This window comes from Pseudophryne corroboree, chromosome 2 (genome assembly GCF_028390025.1).
Source record: "Pseudophryne corroboree isolate aPseCor3 chromosome 2, aPseCor3.hap2, whole genome shotgun sequence".
Classification (NCBI taxonomy): Eukaryota; Metazoa; Chordata; class Amphibia; order Anura; family Myobatrachidae; genus Pseudophryne; species Pseudophryne corroboree.
Genome location: NC_086445.1, coordinates 483251268 through 483267538, shown reverse-complemented (window position 1 = coordinate 483267538; position 16271 = coordinate 483251268). Strand labels below are relative to the sequence as shown.

At 43.9% G+C, this 16271-nt stretch overlaps 1 protein-coding gene across 1 annotated transcript in view; it reads right to left on the bottom strand.

Annotated features, from left to right (window-relative positions):
• VPS53 (VPS53 subunit of GARP complex) overlaps positions 1 to 16271 on the bottom strand; it is a 472189-nt gene that overhangs the window by 212817 nt on the left and 243101 nt on the right. The window contains exons 12-13 of the mRNA XM_063953873.1: positions 14392 to 14487; positions 1271 to 1365 (exon numbers count right to left, since the gene is read on the bottom strand). Of these exons, the coding sequence (XP_063809943.1) occupies positions 1271 to 1365; positions 14392 to 14487 (191 nt within the window). The remainder of the gene's footprint in view (positions 1 to 1270; positions 1366 to 14391; positions 14488 to 16271) is intronic.

Below are 16271 nucleotides of genomic sequence, written 5' to 3'. Positions count from 1 at the left end.
TACGTTTGTAAAATTCTACAAAATTGATACCCTGGCTGAGGAGGACCTGGAGTTCTCTCATTTGGTGCTGCAGAGTCATCCGCACTCTCCCGCCCGTTTGGGAGCTTTGGTATAATCCCCATGGTCCTTACGGAGTCCCCAGCATCCACTTAGGACGTTAGAGAAAATAAGAATTTACTTACCGATAATTCTATTTCTCGTAGTCCGTAGTGGATGCTGGGCGCCCATCCCAAGTGCGGATTGTCTGCAATACTGGTACATAGTTATTGTTACCAAAAAATCGGGTTATTGCTGTAGTGAGCCATCTTTTCTAGAGGCTCCTCTGTTATCATGCTGTTAACTGGGTTTAGATCACGAGTTGTACGGTGTGATTGGTGTGGCTGGTATGAGTCTTACCCGGGATTCAAAATCCTTCCTTATTGTGTACGCTCGTCCGGGCACAGTATCCTAACTGAGGCTTGGAGGAGGGTCATGGGGGGAGGAGCCAGTGCACACCAGGTAGTTCTAAAGCTTTACTTTTGTGCCCAGTCTCCTGCGGAGCCGCTATTCCCCATGGTCCTTACGGAGTCCCCAGCATCCACTACGGACTACGAGAAATAGAATTATCGGTAAGTAAATTCTTATTTTAAGTACAGAAATATCCCTGTATATACCCCCTTTGAGTGCGGTCTCCCTTAAAATTGCTGTTTTACATAACATCTTTAAAAAAAGAAAGAGGATATCATATTTTTTTATATAATCTTAATACAGTGCAGCTTTGCAGTCTTAAATCAGATTTACGTATAAATCTGATTAGCAAACGGAAACTGGGTTTGGCCTCACCATTTTACTGTAAATTACTTGCATTCAGCATCTATTTTTGGGAACCGCTCAATGTCAACAAGACACGAAAATATGCATCTAGAAAATGTGCAGTCAGCAATACTTACAAAATGTTTTGGGAAAAAGGTAAAATGCGCTTGTTCATTAATTTTTGTCACAAATTATAGGAGGAGGTCTGTAATAGGAATAGTCTGTATAGGAAGTCTGGGCCTGAATGCGAGGATGAAACTGAGAAACTGGTAATTGGCACAGGAGGTAACCGAAAGGCAATACTCTCCTCTAGGCACACTAATCTGCATGCATAAACATAGGTATGGAATTTTGGTCAAATATGGAACTCAATTATTTAAAGTTATGTAAAGCTGAAAAATAAATCACTTGTACAATAGATGTGGGAATTCAGAACATGAAATGGTAATGTAAAAGTGCAATATGCCAAGTTACTTACTTGTCCTGTGATTCTATGTACACGTACAGATGAGGCTCAAAACACTTTGAAATGATGCCATGGAATGGATTTTCCGGTGCTTTGGGTTTCTTTGGCTGTAAAAAAACATAGCATTATATATTTTATTTGCCTTTCTAATGCAAGAACACATTAGGCGCTCAATTCAGTTAGCAGGGAGTCTGGTAGTGGCGCGAGTAACTGCAGACATATGTCACACTTACAATAGCCCCGGACTGGTCGATTTTTATTTGTAGACCCATATGGCCAAGTACAAAATAATTGTTATGGTAGACTTACCGTTGATAGCTCTATTTCTCCTAAGTTCACAGGAACCACAGGATAACATTGGGATATGAGGTAGCGACAGTGGATTGGCACCAAACGATCAAAGCTTTCAGCCTCCCAGAATGCAATGGGCCTGTCCCTATATCTCCACCTCCTGGATCAGGCAATTCAGTTGTTTTCCAAAGCTCAAAGCATGAGCATTATAGAGAGCCCTAATCAGGCGAGAAGAACACACATGCACACCCTTCTGTACAAGAAGGAACAGGTGAGTAAGTGAAAGGATCCTCCAATCAGGTGAATCAAGGTGGGATCCCTGTGGATCCTGTGGACTTAGGAGAAATAGAGTTATCAACGATAAGTCTACCATAACGATTATTGCTCCTGCAGGGTCGACAGGTTATCCACAGGATAACACTGGGATGTCCCACAGCAATTTAGTGGTGGGGACGCTCCCGATTGGACTGGAGAATCTTTTGCCTGAATTCAAGTCCTGAGAGGCAAAGGTATCAAAGGCTTAATGTCTAATGAATGTGTTAATGGAAGACCATGTGGCTGCTTTACATATCTGTTCTGCTGAAACACCACGTTGTGCTGCCCATGACGGACCTACTTTACGAGTAGAGTGAGCAGAGACATTAGATGGAACAGGGAGATCACCTTGAGAATATGCTTCTAATATCGTCATTCAAAGCCACCTCGACAGTGTCTGCTTGTCAGCAGACCATCCTCTCCTGTGAAATCCGTAGAGAACGAAGAGTGTGTCTGTTTTTCTGATGGCACTGGTACACAATCCACGTAGATCCTTAAAGCATGGACTACGTCCAACAATGCATCTCCCGCAGAAAGGTCCGTCCCTTGGAGGGCCGTGACTACAATTTCTTCGTTAAGGTGGAATTTAGACACCACCTTAGGAAAATACAGAGAAATGGTTCTGAGAACCGCTCTATCTGGATAAAAAAAAAAAAAAATCAGAAAAGGAGGGCGACATAACAATGCCCCTAAATCTGAAACTCTTCTAGCTAAAGCAATAGCCAATAGAAAGAGAACTTTAGCAGTCAACCATTTAAAATCCACTTGTTTTAGTGGTTCAAATGGGATAACTTGAAGGGCCTTTAGGACTAAACTTAAGTCCCAAGGCACTGTAGGAGGAACAAAAGGAGGTTGCATGTGCCGCATTCCTTGGAAAAAAGTGTGCACATCCTGTAGATTAGCAATTTTCTTATGGAACCATACAGTCAATGCTGACACTTGCACTCTCAAGGAAGCCACCCTTAGACCTTTGTCCATTCCTGACTGAAGGAATGCTAGGACTCTGGAAACTCTGAAATACCTAGGATCAAATTTCCGGTCACTGCACCATTGAATATAGGCTTGCCATATTTGGTGATAAATGCAAGCTGAGGAAGGTGTCCTTGCTTTGAGCATTGTCTGAATTACCTGTTGTGAGAATCCTCTTGCTTTCAGGATGGAAGTCTCAAGAGCCACGCCGTCAAAGACAATCGATACAGGTGTTTGTGATAGCAAGGACTCTGAGATAGTAGATCTGGACGTTGAGGGAGTAGGAACGGAGCATCCATCGACAGCCTCTGCGTACCAATGTCTTCTGAGCCAAGCCGGAGCTATTAGTATCACGGCGCTCCTTCCTTGTTTTGCAATTCACATCACCCTGGGTAACAGGGCAATTGGTGGAAAAACATAGGCCAGGCGAAAGTCCCATCTCACTGACAGGGCATCCACAAAGATCGCTTTGGGATCCTTTGTTCTTGACCCATATGCGGGAACTTTGTTGTTCTGACGGGACGCCATGAGCTCTATCTCCGGTAACCTCCACGTCTACCAGAATTTAAAAGACCTCAGGGTGTAAAGCCTATTCGTTTGCATGAATGGCGTGGGATGTAAACTGGCGCTTCCCAGTTTAGGACTCCCGGAATGAACACTGCGGACAAGGCTGGATAATGAAGTTCTGCCCACTTTAATGTGTGACTTACCTCCTTCATTGTGTTTCGCCTGTGAGTTCCTCCCTGATGGTTGAGGTACGCTACTGCCGTTGCACTGTCCGAGCGGATTTGATGAAGGATGACCTTTGCCTGAATAAGTGCCATATATATGGCCCGAAGTTCCAATATATTAATTGGCAGGCAACTTTCTTCCTTGGTCCACTGCCCCTGGAAGCAACTCCTTCCTGACACCACTCCCCAGCCCTGAAGGCTGGCATCCGTTGTCAACATTTTCCAATATGATATCCAAAAGGGTCTCCCTTTGTCCTGATGGGATGTCTGTAGCCACCAGGCTAATGACCTCCTTACTTCCAGAGGAATGACCATAGTCTGCGTTTTTATTGTTTAATGAAAACCATTACATTTGGAAAGGATAAGACGTTGCAGAGGCCTCGAGTGGACCTGAGCATACTCCACCATATCGAATGTCGACACCATCAACCCCATCACACGCATAGCTGGGTGAATGGATACCCTTTGACTGTGTAGCAGCTCCTGAATCCTTGACTGAATTTTGGATATTTTGTTCAGAGGTAAAATTACTCTCTGAAGACTCGAATCCAATTCAGCCCTCAAGTGAGTCATCCGTTGTGACGGAGCAAGGGATGACTTTGCCCAATCTATGAGCCAACCGTGTCTCTGCAAACAAGCTATTGTCTGTCACAGATGGCACTGAAGCAATTCCTGATATTGTGCCAGGATAAAAAAGTAATCAAGGTATGGGAAAATCCTTATCCCTTGCTGACGGAGATCAGATGCATTTACTACCATAATTTTCGTGAACACTCTCGGAACTCTGGCCAGTCCAAATGGTAGGGCCTGAAACTGAAAATGTTGCTGGAGGATAGCAAACCTGAGATAGCGCTGATGGGACAGTGCTATAGGAACATGAAGGTAAGCATCTTGGATATCCAGGGATACCATAGAATCCTCCAGCTGCATGGCCAAAATTACGGAACGTAAAGTCTCCATATGAAACTGAGGCACCCAAATGTACTTGTTCAGCACTTTGAGATTGAGTATGGGCCGGAACGACTCAAATGGCTTCTACACTGGAAACAGGTTGGGATAAAAACCTTGTACTCGTTATGCAGGAGGAACTGGAATTATCACTCCTGACTGAAGCAACTTCTGAACTGCGTCTTGCAAAGCCCTGGCCTTCGTTTCCACTGAAGACGGGCTGGTACAAAAAATCCTTTGAGGAGTGTTTTTTGAAAGCAAACGCATAATTGTGAGATACCGCTTCTTGCACCAAGGCATCTGTGGCAGACTGCTGCCAGATCTGTGCAAACTGAAGTCGGCCTCCCACCCTGGGGTCCCCCAGGTGGAGGACCACACCATCAGGCTGATGGCTTATCTTCTGATTTGGAAACTGGTCCTCTGGTAGCCCATGCTTTTTAATCTTACCAGACAGTTTGCCATAACCCTTTCCTTTTGCTTTTCCTTGAGTCCAAAAGGCCGAAAAGCTGGAAATCTAGGCTTGGATTTATGTGTGGAAAGAAACTTCACTTTCTTGGAGTCTGCTTCTGACTCCAAAATACTGTTTAATTCTTTATCAAAAAGAATATCTCCAGTAAAAGGCAAAGACTCCAGAACCTTCTTGGAATCTGAGTCCGCTTTCAATGTACGTAGGCAGACCGCTCTGCGAGCTGCTACTGCTTATGCCTGAGAAGCAATTGTACCCATATTCAAGGCTGGTTCTTCCATAAAAATAGCTGCATGTTTGATATGTGCAATATGGGATTTTGCTCTTTAGATGCCATTGAAAGGTCCTTCTCCAATGCATCAGCCCAGCCTGACACTGCTTTCGCCATCCAGGCTGAAGCCATGGCTGGTCTTATGATTGCCCCAGACAAGGAGAAAATAGGATTTTAATACCTACCAGTAAATCCTTTCATCCTAGTAGAGGATGCTGGGGACTCCAAAAGGACCATGGGGTATAGATGGGATCCGCAGGAGCTTGGGCACACTAAAAAGACTTTGACTGGGTGTGAACTGGCTCCTCCCTCTATGCCCCTCCCCCAGACCTCAGTTATAGGAACTGTGCCCAGGAGAGACGGACATTTCGAGGAAATTATTTTTGTTAAACTAAGGGCAAGAAACATACCAGCCCACACCACAAACACACCGTACAACTGGAGTAGCATGAAACCAGATAACAGTATGAACTAACAACAGCAACAAGCTGAATATAACTGATACACAACCCACGTGTAACCGAAAATAACCAGTAACAATACAACTGCAAGTAACAGTCCGCACTGGGATGGGCGCCCAGCATCCTCTACGGACTAGGATAAAAGGATTTACCGGTAGGTATTAAAATCCTATTTTCTCTTACGTCCTAGAGGATGCTGGGGACTCCAAAAGGACCATGGGCTCTATACCAAAGCTCCAGAGCGGGCGGTAGAGTGCGGACGACTCTGCAGCACCGACTGAGCAAACATGAGGTCCTCATCAGCCAGGGTATCAAACTTGTAGAACTTAGCAAAAGTGTTTGAACCCGACCAAGTAGCTGCTCGGCAAAGTTGAAGTGCCGAGACCCCTCAGGCAGCCGCCCAAGATGAGCCCACCTTCCTGGTAGAATGGGCCTTTACTGACTTTGGCAACGGTAGCCCAGCCGAAGAATGAGCTTGCTGAATAGTATTACAAATCCAACGTGCAATAGTTTGCTTAGAAGCAGGATTTCCATTCTTGTTGGAAGCGTACAGAACAAACAGAGCCTCTGTCTTCCTAGTAAGAGCCGTTCTGGCGACATAAATCTTCAAAGCTCTTACAACATCAAGAGATTTTGGGACCGCCACAGGTACCACAATAGGTTGGTTTATGTGAAACGAAGAAACCACCTTCGGCAGAAATTGTTGACGAGTCCTCAATTCCGCTCTATCAGAATGAAAGATCAAATATGGGCTTTTGTGAGACAAAGCCGCCAACTCGGACACTCATCTGGCAGACGCCAGAGCCAAAAGCATGACCACTTTCCAAGTGAGAAACTTTAACTCAACCTTACGCAAAGGTTCAAACCAGTGAGACATAAGAAATTGTAACACCACTGCAAGATCCCACGGTGCCATGGGTGGCACAAACGGAGGATGGATATGCAGCACTCCCTTCACGAAAGTCTGCCGAGTGGCCGGGATCAACTGAGACTTTGGCAAATTTAAAATCCAACCGTGATGTCGCAGAACCGACAGGGAGAGATCCACATTTCTCAACAACTGTTCCTTGGACCTCGCCTTTATCAGGAGATCGTCCAAGTACGGGATAATTGTGACCCCTTGCTTGCGAAGGAGAACCATCATTTCCGCCATTACCTTGGTGAAAACCCTCGGGGCCGTGGAAAGCCCAAACGGCAACGCCTGAAATTGGTAATGACCATCCTGTACCGCAAACCTCAGGAAGGCTTGATGAGGAGGGTACATCGGGACGTGCAAGTAAGCATCCTTTATGTCGACTGACGCCATAAAATCCCCCCCTTCGAGGCTGGAGATCACAGCTCGAAGAGATTCCATCTTGAACTTGAAAACTTTCAAGTATGGATTGAGGGATTTTAGGTTCAGAATCGGTCTGACCGAGCCGTCCCGCTTCGGCACGACAAAGAGGCTCGAATAGAACCCTTCCCCCCGTTGGGACGGGCGAACCAGCACAACGACCCTCTGTTGACACAACTTTTGTATCGCAGCCTTTACCACTTCTCTTTCGGGAAGAGAAACTGGCAAGGCCGACACGAAAAAGCGGCGGGGGGGCATCTCCTGAAACTCCAGTCTGTACCCTTGGGACACTATCTCTAAGACCCAAGGATCCAGGGCCGAATGAAACCAGACCTGACTGAAGAATCGGAGACGGCCCCCCACCGGTACGGACTCCCGCAGGGGAGCCCCAGCGTCATGCGGTGGACTTGGTAGAGGCGGGGGGAGGACTTTTGGTCCTGGGTGTCTGACACTGCAGGCGACTTCTTTCCCCTTCCTCTACCCTTTGAGGCGAGGAAGGACGAACCCTTACCTCTTTTGTATTTATTAGGCCGAAAGGACTGCATCTGCTGATGGGGTGCCTTTTTCTGTTGTGTGGGAACATAAGGAAGAAAAGATGACTTACCCGCAGTAGCGGTAGACACCAGGTCAGCCAGGCTGTCACCAAACAAGACACTACCTTTAAAAGGGAGAGCTTCCATATTCTTCTTGGAGTCGGCATCAGCATTCCATTGATGAATCCACAGCGCCCTCCTGGCCGAGACCACCATGGCATTGGCTCTTGATCCCAAGAGGCCAACATCCCTCGCCGCATCCTTTAGGTAATCTGCAGCGTCCTTGATATAACCAAGAGTCAAAAGAATGTTATCCTTATCAAGGGTATCCATATCAGAAACCAAATGATCAGCCCACTTAGCAAAGCACTACTCACCCATACCGACGCCACAGCAGGTCTGAGCAATGCACCAGTAATAAAGAAAACGGACTTCAATGTCGTCTCCAGTTTGCGATCCGCTGGGTCCTTGAGAACAGCTGTGTCTGGAGACGGAAGCGCCTACTTCTTGGACAATCGGGACAGAGCCTTGTCCACATTGGGAGACGACTCCCGTTTGTCCCTGTCGTCAGAGGGGAAAGGATATGCCATCAAAATTCTCTTGGGAACCTGCCACCTTTTGTCAGGCCACTCCCAAGCACTTTCACAAAGCGCATTCATTTCATGAGAGGGGGGAAATTTTTCCTCATGCCTTTTCCCTTTAAATAAATAAACTTTTGTGTCAGGAACGGCAGGTTCCTCAGATATATGTAAAACATCTTTGATGGCTACAATCATGTACTGAATACTCTTAACAACCCTTGGGTGTAAAGAAGCCTCATTGAAATCGACATCGGAATCAGAGTCCGTGTCGGTACCTGTATCTGCCATCTGGGTAAAAGAACGCTTTTGTGACCCTGAGGTGGTCTGTACCTGAGACAAAGCCTCCTCCATAGATTTTCTCCATGTTTGTCTGCGAATCAGATTTATCCAGTCTCTTAGACAATAAAGTCACATTTGCATTCAGTGTACTCAGCATAGTCAGCCAATCAGCAGTCGGCTATGCCGACAGAGACATACCCAAATCCCTCTCCGCGCCCCCAGGAACTTCCTCCGGGGAGGAACACCCAGCCTCAGACATGTCGACACGGAGTACCGACACACCCACACTGGCCAAAAACAAGGGGACAGACCCACAGGGAAGCCTGTAGAGAGAAACACAGAGTGAGTATGCCAGTTCACACCCCAGCGCCCATATACTAAGAGAAATAATATATGTGACCAGCGCTGTCTACAATATGATAAAAGCACCAAATTTTATGTGCCCCCCGTTTTTGCCCCCTTGTTACTTGCGGGAGCTTGGAGGTCCGGGCCAGCGTCTCTGCAGCACTGTAGAGAGAGAGAAAATGGCGCTGGTGAGCAATGTGCGACTAAGCCCCACCCCTTCCCGGCGCGCTGTAGCCCGCTCAAATCCAAATTTATATACTGTTGGGGGTAATCTATACGGTGCCCGGGCACCGTATAATCGGTTCTGCCAGTCCACTGACCCCAGTAACTGCTGCCCAGGGCGCACCCCCCTAGCGCCCTGCACCATGCGAGTGCCGTTGGTGATGTGTGTGGGAGCATGGAGCGCAGCGCTACCGCTGCGCTGTACCTCGTTACTGAAGTCTTTGGTTCTTCTAATACTCACCCGGCTTCTCTCTTCTGGCTTCTGTGAGTGGGGTGACGGCCCGACTCCGGGAACAAGCAGCTAGGCGAACCAAGTGATCGAACCCTCTGGAGCCAATGGTGTCCAGTAGCCTAAGAAGCAGAGCCCTTGAACTAAGAAGAAGTAGGTCTGCTTCTCTCCCCTCACTCCCACGATGCAGGGAGCCTGTAGCCAGCAGGTCTCCTGGAAAATAAAAAACCTAACAAAAGTCTTTCTAGAGAAACTCAGTAGAGCTCCCCTAGTGTGTGTCCAGTCACTCCTGGGCACAAAGTCTTACTGAGGTCTGGGGGAGGGGCATAGAGGGAGGAGCCAGTCCACACCCAGTCAAAGTCTTTTTAGTGTGCCCAAGCTCCTGCGGATCCCGTCTATACCCCATGGTCCTTTGGAGTCCCCAGCATCCTCTAGGACGTAAGAGAAAATGGTTTTAAGAAAACCATCTATTTTCCTATAAGTGACATCATTTAATGATGTTGAAGGCAGAGGTAATGTAGATTTTTCGCACCAATCGGATGACATGCATATCTACTTTGGGAGCCACCTTCCTTTTTAAACAGTCCCCAGCTGAAAGAGGATAATGGGAATTCCATTTCCTTGGAATTCTAAACTTCTTACTGGGTGTAACCCATGTCTCTTGCATAATTTCCGTTAAACTCAGTCCTAACTGTTTAGGGACGTTTAAACACAGGTGCCTTAGATTTCAACAAAGGCTCTTCTGCCTCCTCTAAGGATAAAATGACTTTCATAGCACTACTTAACTCAGGAATGTTCACTGAACTGAAGCCTTCCTCCTTGTCTCTGTATGCAGACCCGGAGTGCGATGAGTCCTCATCCTCTGATGATTCCTCATCTGAAACATGTGTAGACTGTGAAGATGTTGTTTCATGTCTATATAATTTACTTACCACTGGCCTTTCAGCCTGTTTCTGTTGAGATGCTGCAGATTCCTGTACTGGATATGATAGAAACAGGTTGAATGGAATGTTGCATGTAAGGGTTAATAGGGTAACCTATCCCTGCTATAGGAGCTGGCCTTATCTGCTCAGCTATACTGGATAATGTCTGTGCAAAGGTAGCCCATGGGGCTTCAACTTGAACCTGTGCCTGCCTCGGATTATTCAAGAGGCTTTGGTGAAAGCTAAAACAATTTGCACATAATCCATTTTGAACCAGATCTTGAGAGGTTAACCCAGCTTTGCAAGACAAACATGACATGAGTGTTGGTGCTGCTGTGGTTAATGTATCTTCCTCACCCTTGCCTCTCTTAGACATGATAAATAAATTACACACCTGTACAGTGTTAACTACACACATTGTGACTGCAATCACTTTAAAATATGTTAAAGTAACATAAAATCTGATCCCTCCCTGCTTTGCACCAGCATTGAGGATCAGAATACACAGAAACTGACAGAAAATAGTAAAGTCAACAATCACACCAGCAGTCAGTCTCAGGTTATACATTAGTATAATAAGCAATATGAGCACATAATCAACTACAGATACATTTCAAGTATGTAGGAGAAATATATTACTGCATTACCTGATATAGGAGTTTAAACGTATTCAGTCACACAGCGAAAGAAAACAGCAGCAATAGTTTACAGACTCATATGCATCAGGCACTTATCCAACTATTCGTACCGAAGGTAGAGACTTATCACCCGCCTCAGGAGAGTGGGATACAGGGAGACGTCACCCCGCTTCCAGGATCAATCAATACGTTAGTGAACGCTGAGTGGATCCAGACGCTATTAGTGTACACAATCGCCCCGTGAACCTACAGTGAACACAGACGCCCAAGTGAACACCGACGCACCAGTCATACAGCTGCCTATGCTGCGACTGGGTACTTTTAGATACACAGCATCTTTTTAGATACACAGCGTCTCAGACAGAATCAGGAACTCAGTTAATGGCGGGAAAGTTGGGAGGAAACTGGTTATGAACCGGGGGGAGGGGCGACCAAGAGAGTGTCTTACTCCCCACTACTATAGATTTAAAGAAGAAAAAGTAAATCAACTTTAGGTAGCAGCACTCATTCCCTTACACAAGAAGTTTTAATTCTTTTTAATACAACAAATTTTGATACTTTATTGATATGATATAAAATAAGAAAAAGATCTCAATACCCATATGTGATATAGATACCTTTATTATTACCACATGTGATGTATTATATGCCCCCTTATAAAGGGGTCATGTAAAGTGAAATATAAAATCAGATAGAGACAGAATAACGTGTAAGAAAAAAATTAAATTTGTGTGAATAAAGATATTTGTTAAAAGAAAATGCTAGTACGCTGTCTTTATTCTATGAATTAATGAGTACCTGTGATTCAAAGAATTACTGGGTAATCTTTAAAACAACCACTGACTGTTTCTGCAAGTGATGTTTACAAAGGGTTACAAATGTTGCAGTGTTGTGACATTCCTAGTATATTATTGATTCAGTAGATCACAATGCAACATTTGTTGCTAGATAATGGTGTGATAAGAATGTTAGAAACAGCACTGCATATATTCGGATGACAGTTTAACTGTATGATTATTAATAAATATAAGGCTCTTATTGCCCTGAATAGTACTGATGTATGATCACATGCAGACAGGCTATTTTTAGACACTAGGTATTATAGGTTATCCCTATTAGGATGTATGTTCACTAGCCAGTACCCCTTAATTGATATACTGATATTTCAGCAATGCACTTGATGAGGCTGTGAATTTATGCAATACTGGCTTAAAAATGAGCCTGCCTTAGCATCTTTTTATTGAATTGTATATAAAGGAGACACAGGATTTAAATATGTGTTAATACTGCTACAGACAATGCTCTCTTAATTACACAGCTTAACCAGACATATATAATGTCACGGGTTAATGATCAAATCCTCACACAAAAACTATTTATTATCTTCCCAGTGATGTGTGTCGAGCATGCTGTATTTTTCACAAATATATGTATGTAGTTCGTTTGAATCTTTCATACATTGATATACTGTAATAGTTCAAGCACCTGTTGCTGCCTGAATATCAGGCTAATATTGCCCTAAGCAGCACAGGCACACATACACAGTCAGCACTCGAATATATGGTGTTAAGCTTTTTACAAATGAGCTTGATCTATTCACACCTCAAATTACTGTCCTTACTTAAGAGGGCCATAATATCTCTCTTGAACATAATATTAACCAGATGGCTAATACATTGAGAAAATCCTCCTGTCTCATATATATATACTGCCAGCATGTGTTTATAGTCCTAAATGGTAACCCTTTCTAATTGTCTTAGACATACACAGGATTTTAGTACATAATTAATCTTTGTACAGACAGCGCACAGCGATGCCAATGCGCATTTCACTTTTACTAAGCTTCGTCAGGGCTATCAACTCCCCACTGATGACATCAACCCTAGGGATCGCGGCCTCATACTACTCCTGGAGCCTATGATCCTTAAGGCCTAGCACTGGTACACCCGAGGTGGCAGCTGCGTCAGTGACTGTTCAGTAGTCTCCATCCCGAAACAGTGCGGCTGTGTCTCGCATTTCCCCTACTAAGCGGAACCGATGCCTTACCTTCTCCCCATGCTCCGACCACAGCATGGTAATGTCTGCTGGACTTGCTAGTACATCCTACACAGACGCCCGCCGAAACAGCACTGTACACGTGGGTAAGCGTTGCCGCGACCGGGCGGGGAGTTGTTGGAGCAACTCTAAGGTAAGTATAAGACGCTTTTTAGAAAGATCGCTCAAAAAAAAATAAAAAAAAATAGTAAGACTATAAAAATAAAATATAAAAGCTTATGGCTGCTAAAAACCAGCAGCCCATTGACCATGACTATGGTCCGGCTCCTACCGCACCAAACAAAAAACTGAATTGCCTGAGCCAGGAGGTGGGGATATAGGGACGGGCCCGTTGCATTCTGGGAGGCCGAAAGCTTTGATCGTTTAGTGCCAATCCGCTGTCGCTACCTCATATGTGGATAACCTGTGGACCCTGCAGGAGAAATTCTGCATGTCTGGGGTGAGACGGTGACAAAATGAGTTTCCACTGATAGTGATTTACCACTGCCACTTCACCTTGCTCGCCCCTAATTGAATTGACCCCTATGTCTGTCTGATCCGGAGTAAAACACAACTCCTGCATTGCATGCATGGAATAAATATGCGTATATTCATCCATGTGCAGGGTTTTACACATTCTGTGACACCAGTTCTCATAAATCAGTGTGCACTTTCACCAGAATGAACAGGTGTATCTGAAAACATACATACTTATGCTTCTGTACAGCCCAGTTGTATCAACATCTCCTCACTGATATCTGCCTAAGTAAATGGGGATGCATGTGCATCGCTATCGCTATGGGGCATACAAATGGAGAGATCCGTGCTTAATTTCTAAGCAATCTAGTCAGATTCAGAGTGTCCTGTTATAGCTCAGTTATGCTGACTCAGGAGATGCAACTAAAATACGTGTGAATCACTCGTACTTGTATTGTATGGCTACTGAGGACTTGCAGTGCAAACAGATGCAAGATGCATTCAACAGAAACTCTGCATCGTCCACATTGTGCTCTAGCTTACGTGCTTACTCCAGACAAATACACTGGCAAAGCATAAAGTGACCCCAAACACTATTAAAAAATATGTCAGATGTGTCCGACAAGTATATTGATTCGTATATTTTCTAGCGTTAAAAACCACATTCACCAGTAGGTACCTGGCCTAAACCACAATTGCCAGTGGGTACCTTGTCTCTAATAGCTACATCAGTTAGGAGTTTAAGCAAGTAAGTACATAGTCATTTTGCCACAGACCATGTGGTTTTTCTGTTGTATGCCCTGAAAGCCCCCATCTAATAGAAAGCTTGGGAGATACTTGGAAGTAAGGAAAACTCAGGAGTTTACACTAACCTCAATTACTTAGATTACCAGCATCACCTCCACACCCTGGGATTTCAAGCAGACATTTATACTAGCAGATAAGACTGTAAGCTACTCTAGTGCTATGCCTACTATACCTACTGAACAAAGTATAAAAGAAAAAAAAATATTTTAGCATAAACAAATAACAATAAAGCACCATTATCAATTGTTTAAGTACGTATAAGCAGCCCGTCAATACTCACTTTTTCAAAATCACTCTGCAAAGCAGAGTCCTCCACCATGTTATCATCATCCAGGAATGGATTAGTTGAAACAGAGGGTTGGGGCTCTGGCTTTTTCTGAAAGACATTTTAATTTTTTTATGAAGTCAGAGCAAAATTATTCATCACGTTCAATATACAGCTCATGATTTTATGTTATAATTTTATAACACTTATTTCAAATGTAATTATTTTTAGAAATGAAATAATATCAATGAAGATTGCAAAAAAATATATATATTTCATTTTTTTGAGAGAAAATTATGACTTATCATGTTACCTTATATAATCGTTAAACAGCAGTATAGTTTTTCATTATTACCCACACTGATTAATTGTAATTTAACTTAAAGATTCTGAAGAAAAAAAAAAACACACACACATGAATTACATTAAATCTAACTTTCAATCATGGCAGAAACGAGTTTTGACTTAAGGTGGGTACAAACTAGGCGATGTGCTCGGTGAGCGACATCGCCTAGTGTTTCCCTCCTGGGCCGGGCGACGGCGGGCATACACACTATGAGATATCGCTAGAGATATCGCACAGTGACATCATGCCGCAGCTGGCCGAAGCATGCAGTTTGGACAATGAGTCCAAATTGAGCTGCATGCATGGCCGAAACCGAGAGTCGTCAAGAACCCGCGGGACTGCGCATTGCTCGTCGTCGGCTGCATACATACGGGGCGATATAGTAAACTATATCACTCAGGAGGGGGAAAATGAGCAGTATAGTTTACAATATCGCTAAGTGTGTACCCACCTTAAGGAAGGAATTCACAACAGATGATAAATTTGCAGTGGGGCCCGGATGAATTAAAAATATTTTCTTTATTGCTTAATATAAAGAGAGCTTGAGACAACTGAAATGTTCTTTTTTTAACAATAAAAGTACCATTTAGCTATGTGATATTAATGGACCAATAAAACAAACTAGCTATTAAAAGGCCCTTGACAGAAGTTAATTTTTTTTTGTAGATTTTTTATTTTTTTTGAGTTTGCATGTAAATAAATAACAAACATAGCATAGCAAAATAAAAAATAATAAAAGTATTATAGAATAAATACAATATGAAATCACAATTCAATGGGCATATACCGTGTCAAGTGGTCGCACCTCATGTTTTTCTTTGGGCAACCATAAAAATGGGGAAGAAGGACATTATTCGCACTGGGGTAATCTATAGACCACCAGGCCAGGGGCAGGAATTGGACAGGATCCTATTGCTGCATATCACTAAAATGGCATTAAAAAGAGTGGTCATAATCATGGGAGCCTTTAATCTATCTGATGTAAATTGGGAGTGCAAATTTCTAATTTCCTTAAAGGGAGCATCTCTCAAACAATTGCTGAGGGAGCCCACTCGCAAAGATGTAATATTAAATTTAATACTCACAAATGGTGACAGGATATTAGACATTGTCAAAGTCAGAAAAATATCACGCTACACACTGCCATATATGCACCTCATGCGAGTGCCTGCTGCGAGTGCATGAGCTCTCCCGTGCGTGCGCATATTCGCTGTTGCGTGCACCCGCAGGCGCACGGTATGCGCTTTTACGGTAAAGTTTATGTGCATCTAGCGGGCGACTCAATCGTTACATATTTTAACCATATAATGTATTTTGTAGATTATGGTCCCTTTGATAGAATCTGAAAGTTTAGTTAATGTAGCATGTTCATAGACAAAGAGATCCCTCTTTGTTTGATACGAAGGGTCAGACAGGGGTTATACAGTGGTGTTTAGTATCCATCGGAAGAGTATTTAATTAGCAATATTCCGGTGTTGGTTTGAAGCAGATTAATCGCTCGTGCAAATAGTTATGGACATAAGAAGTTTATGGACATTTACTATTATTT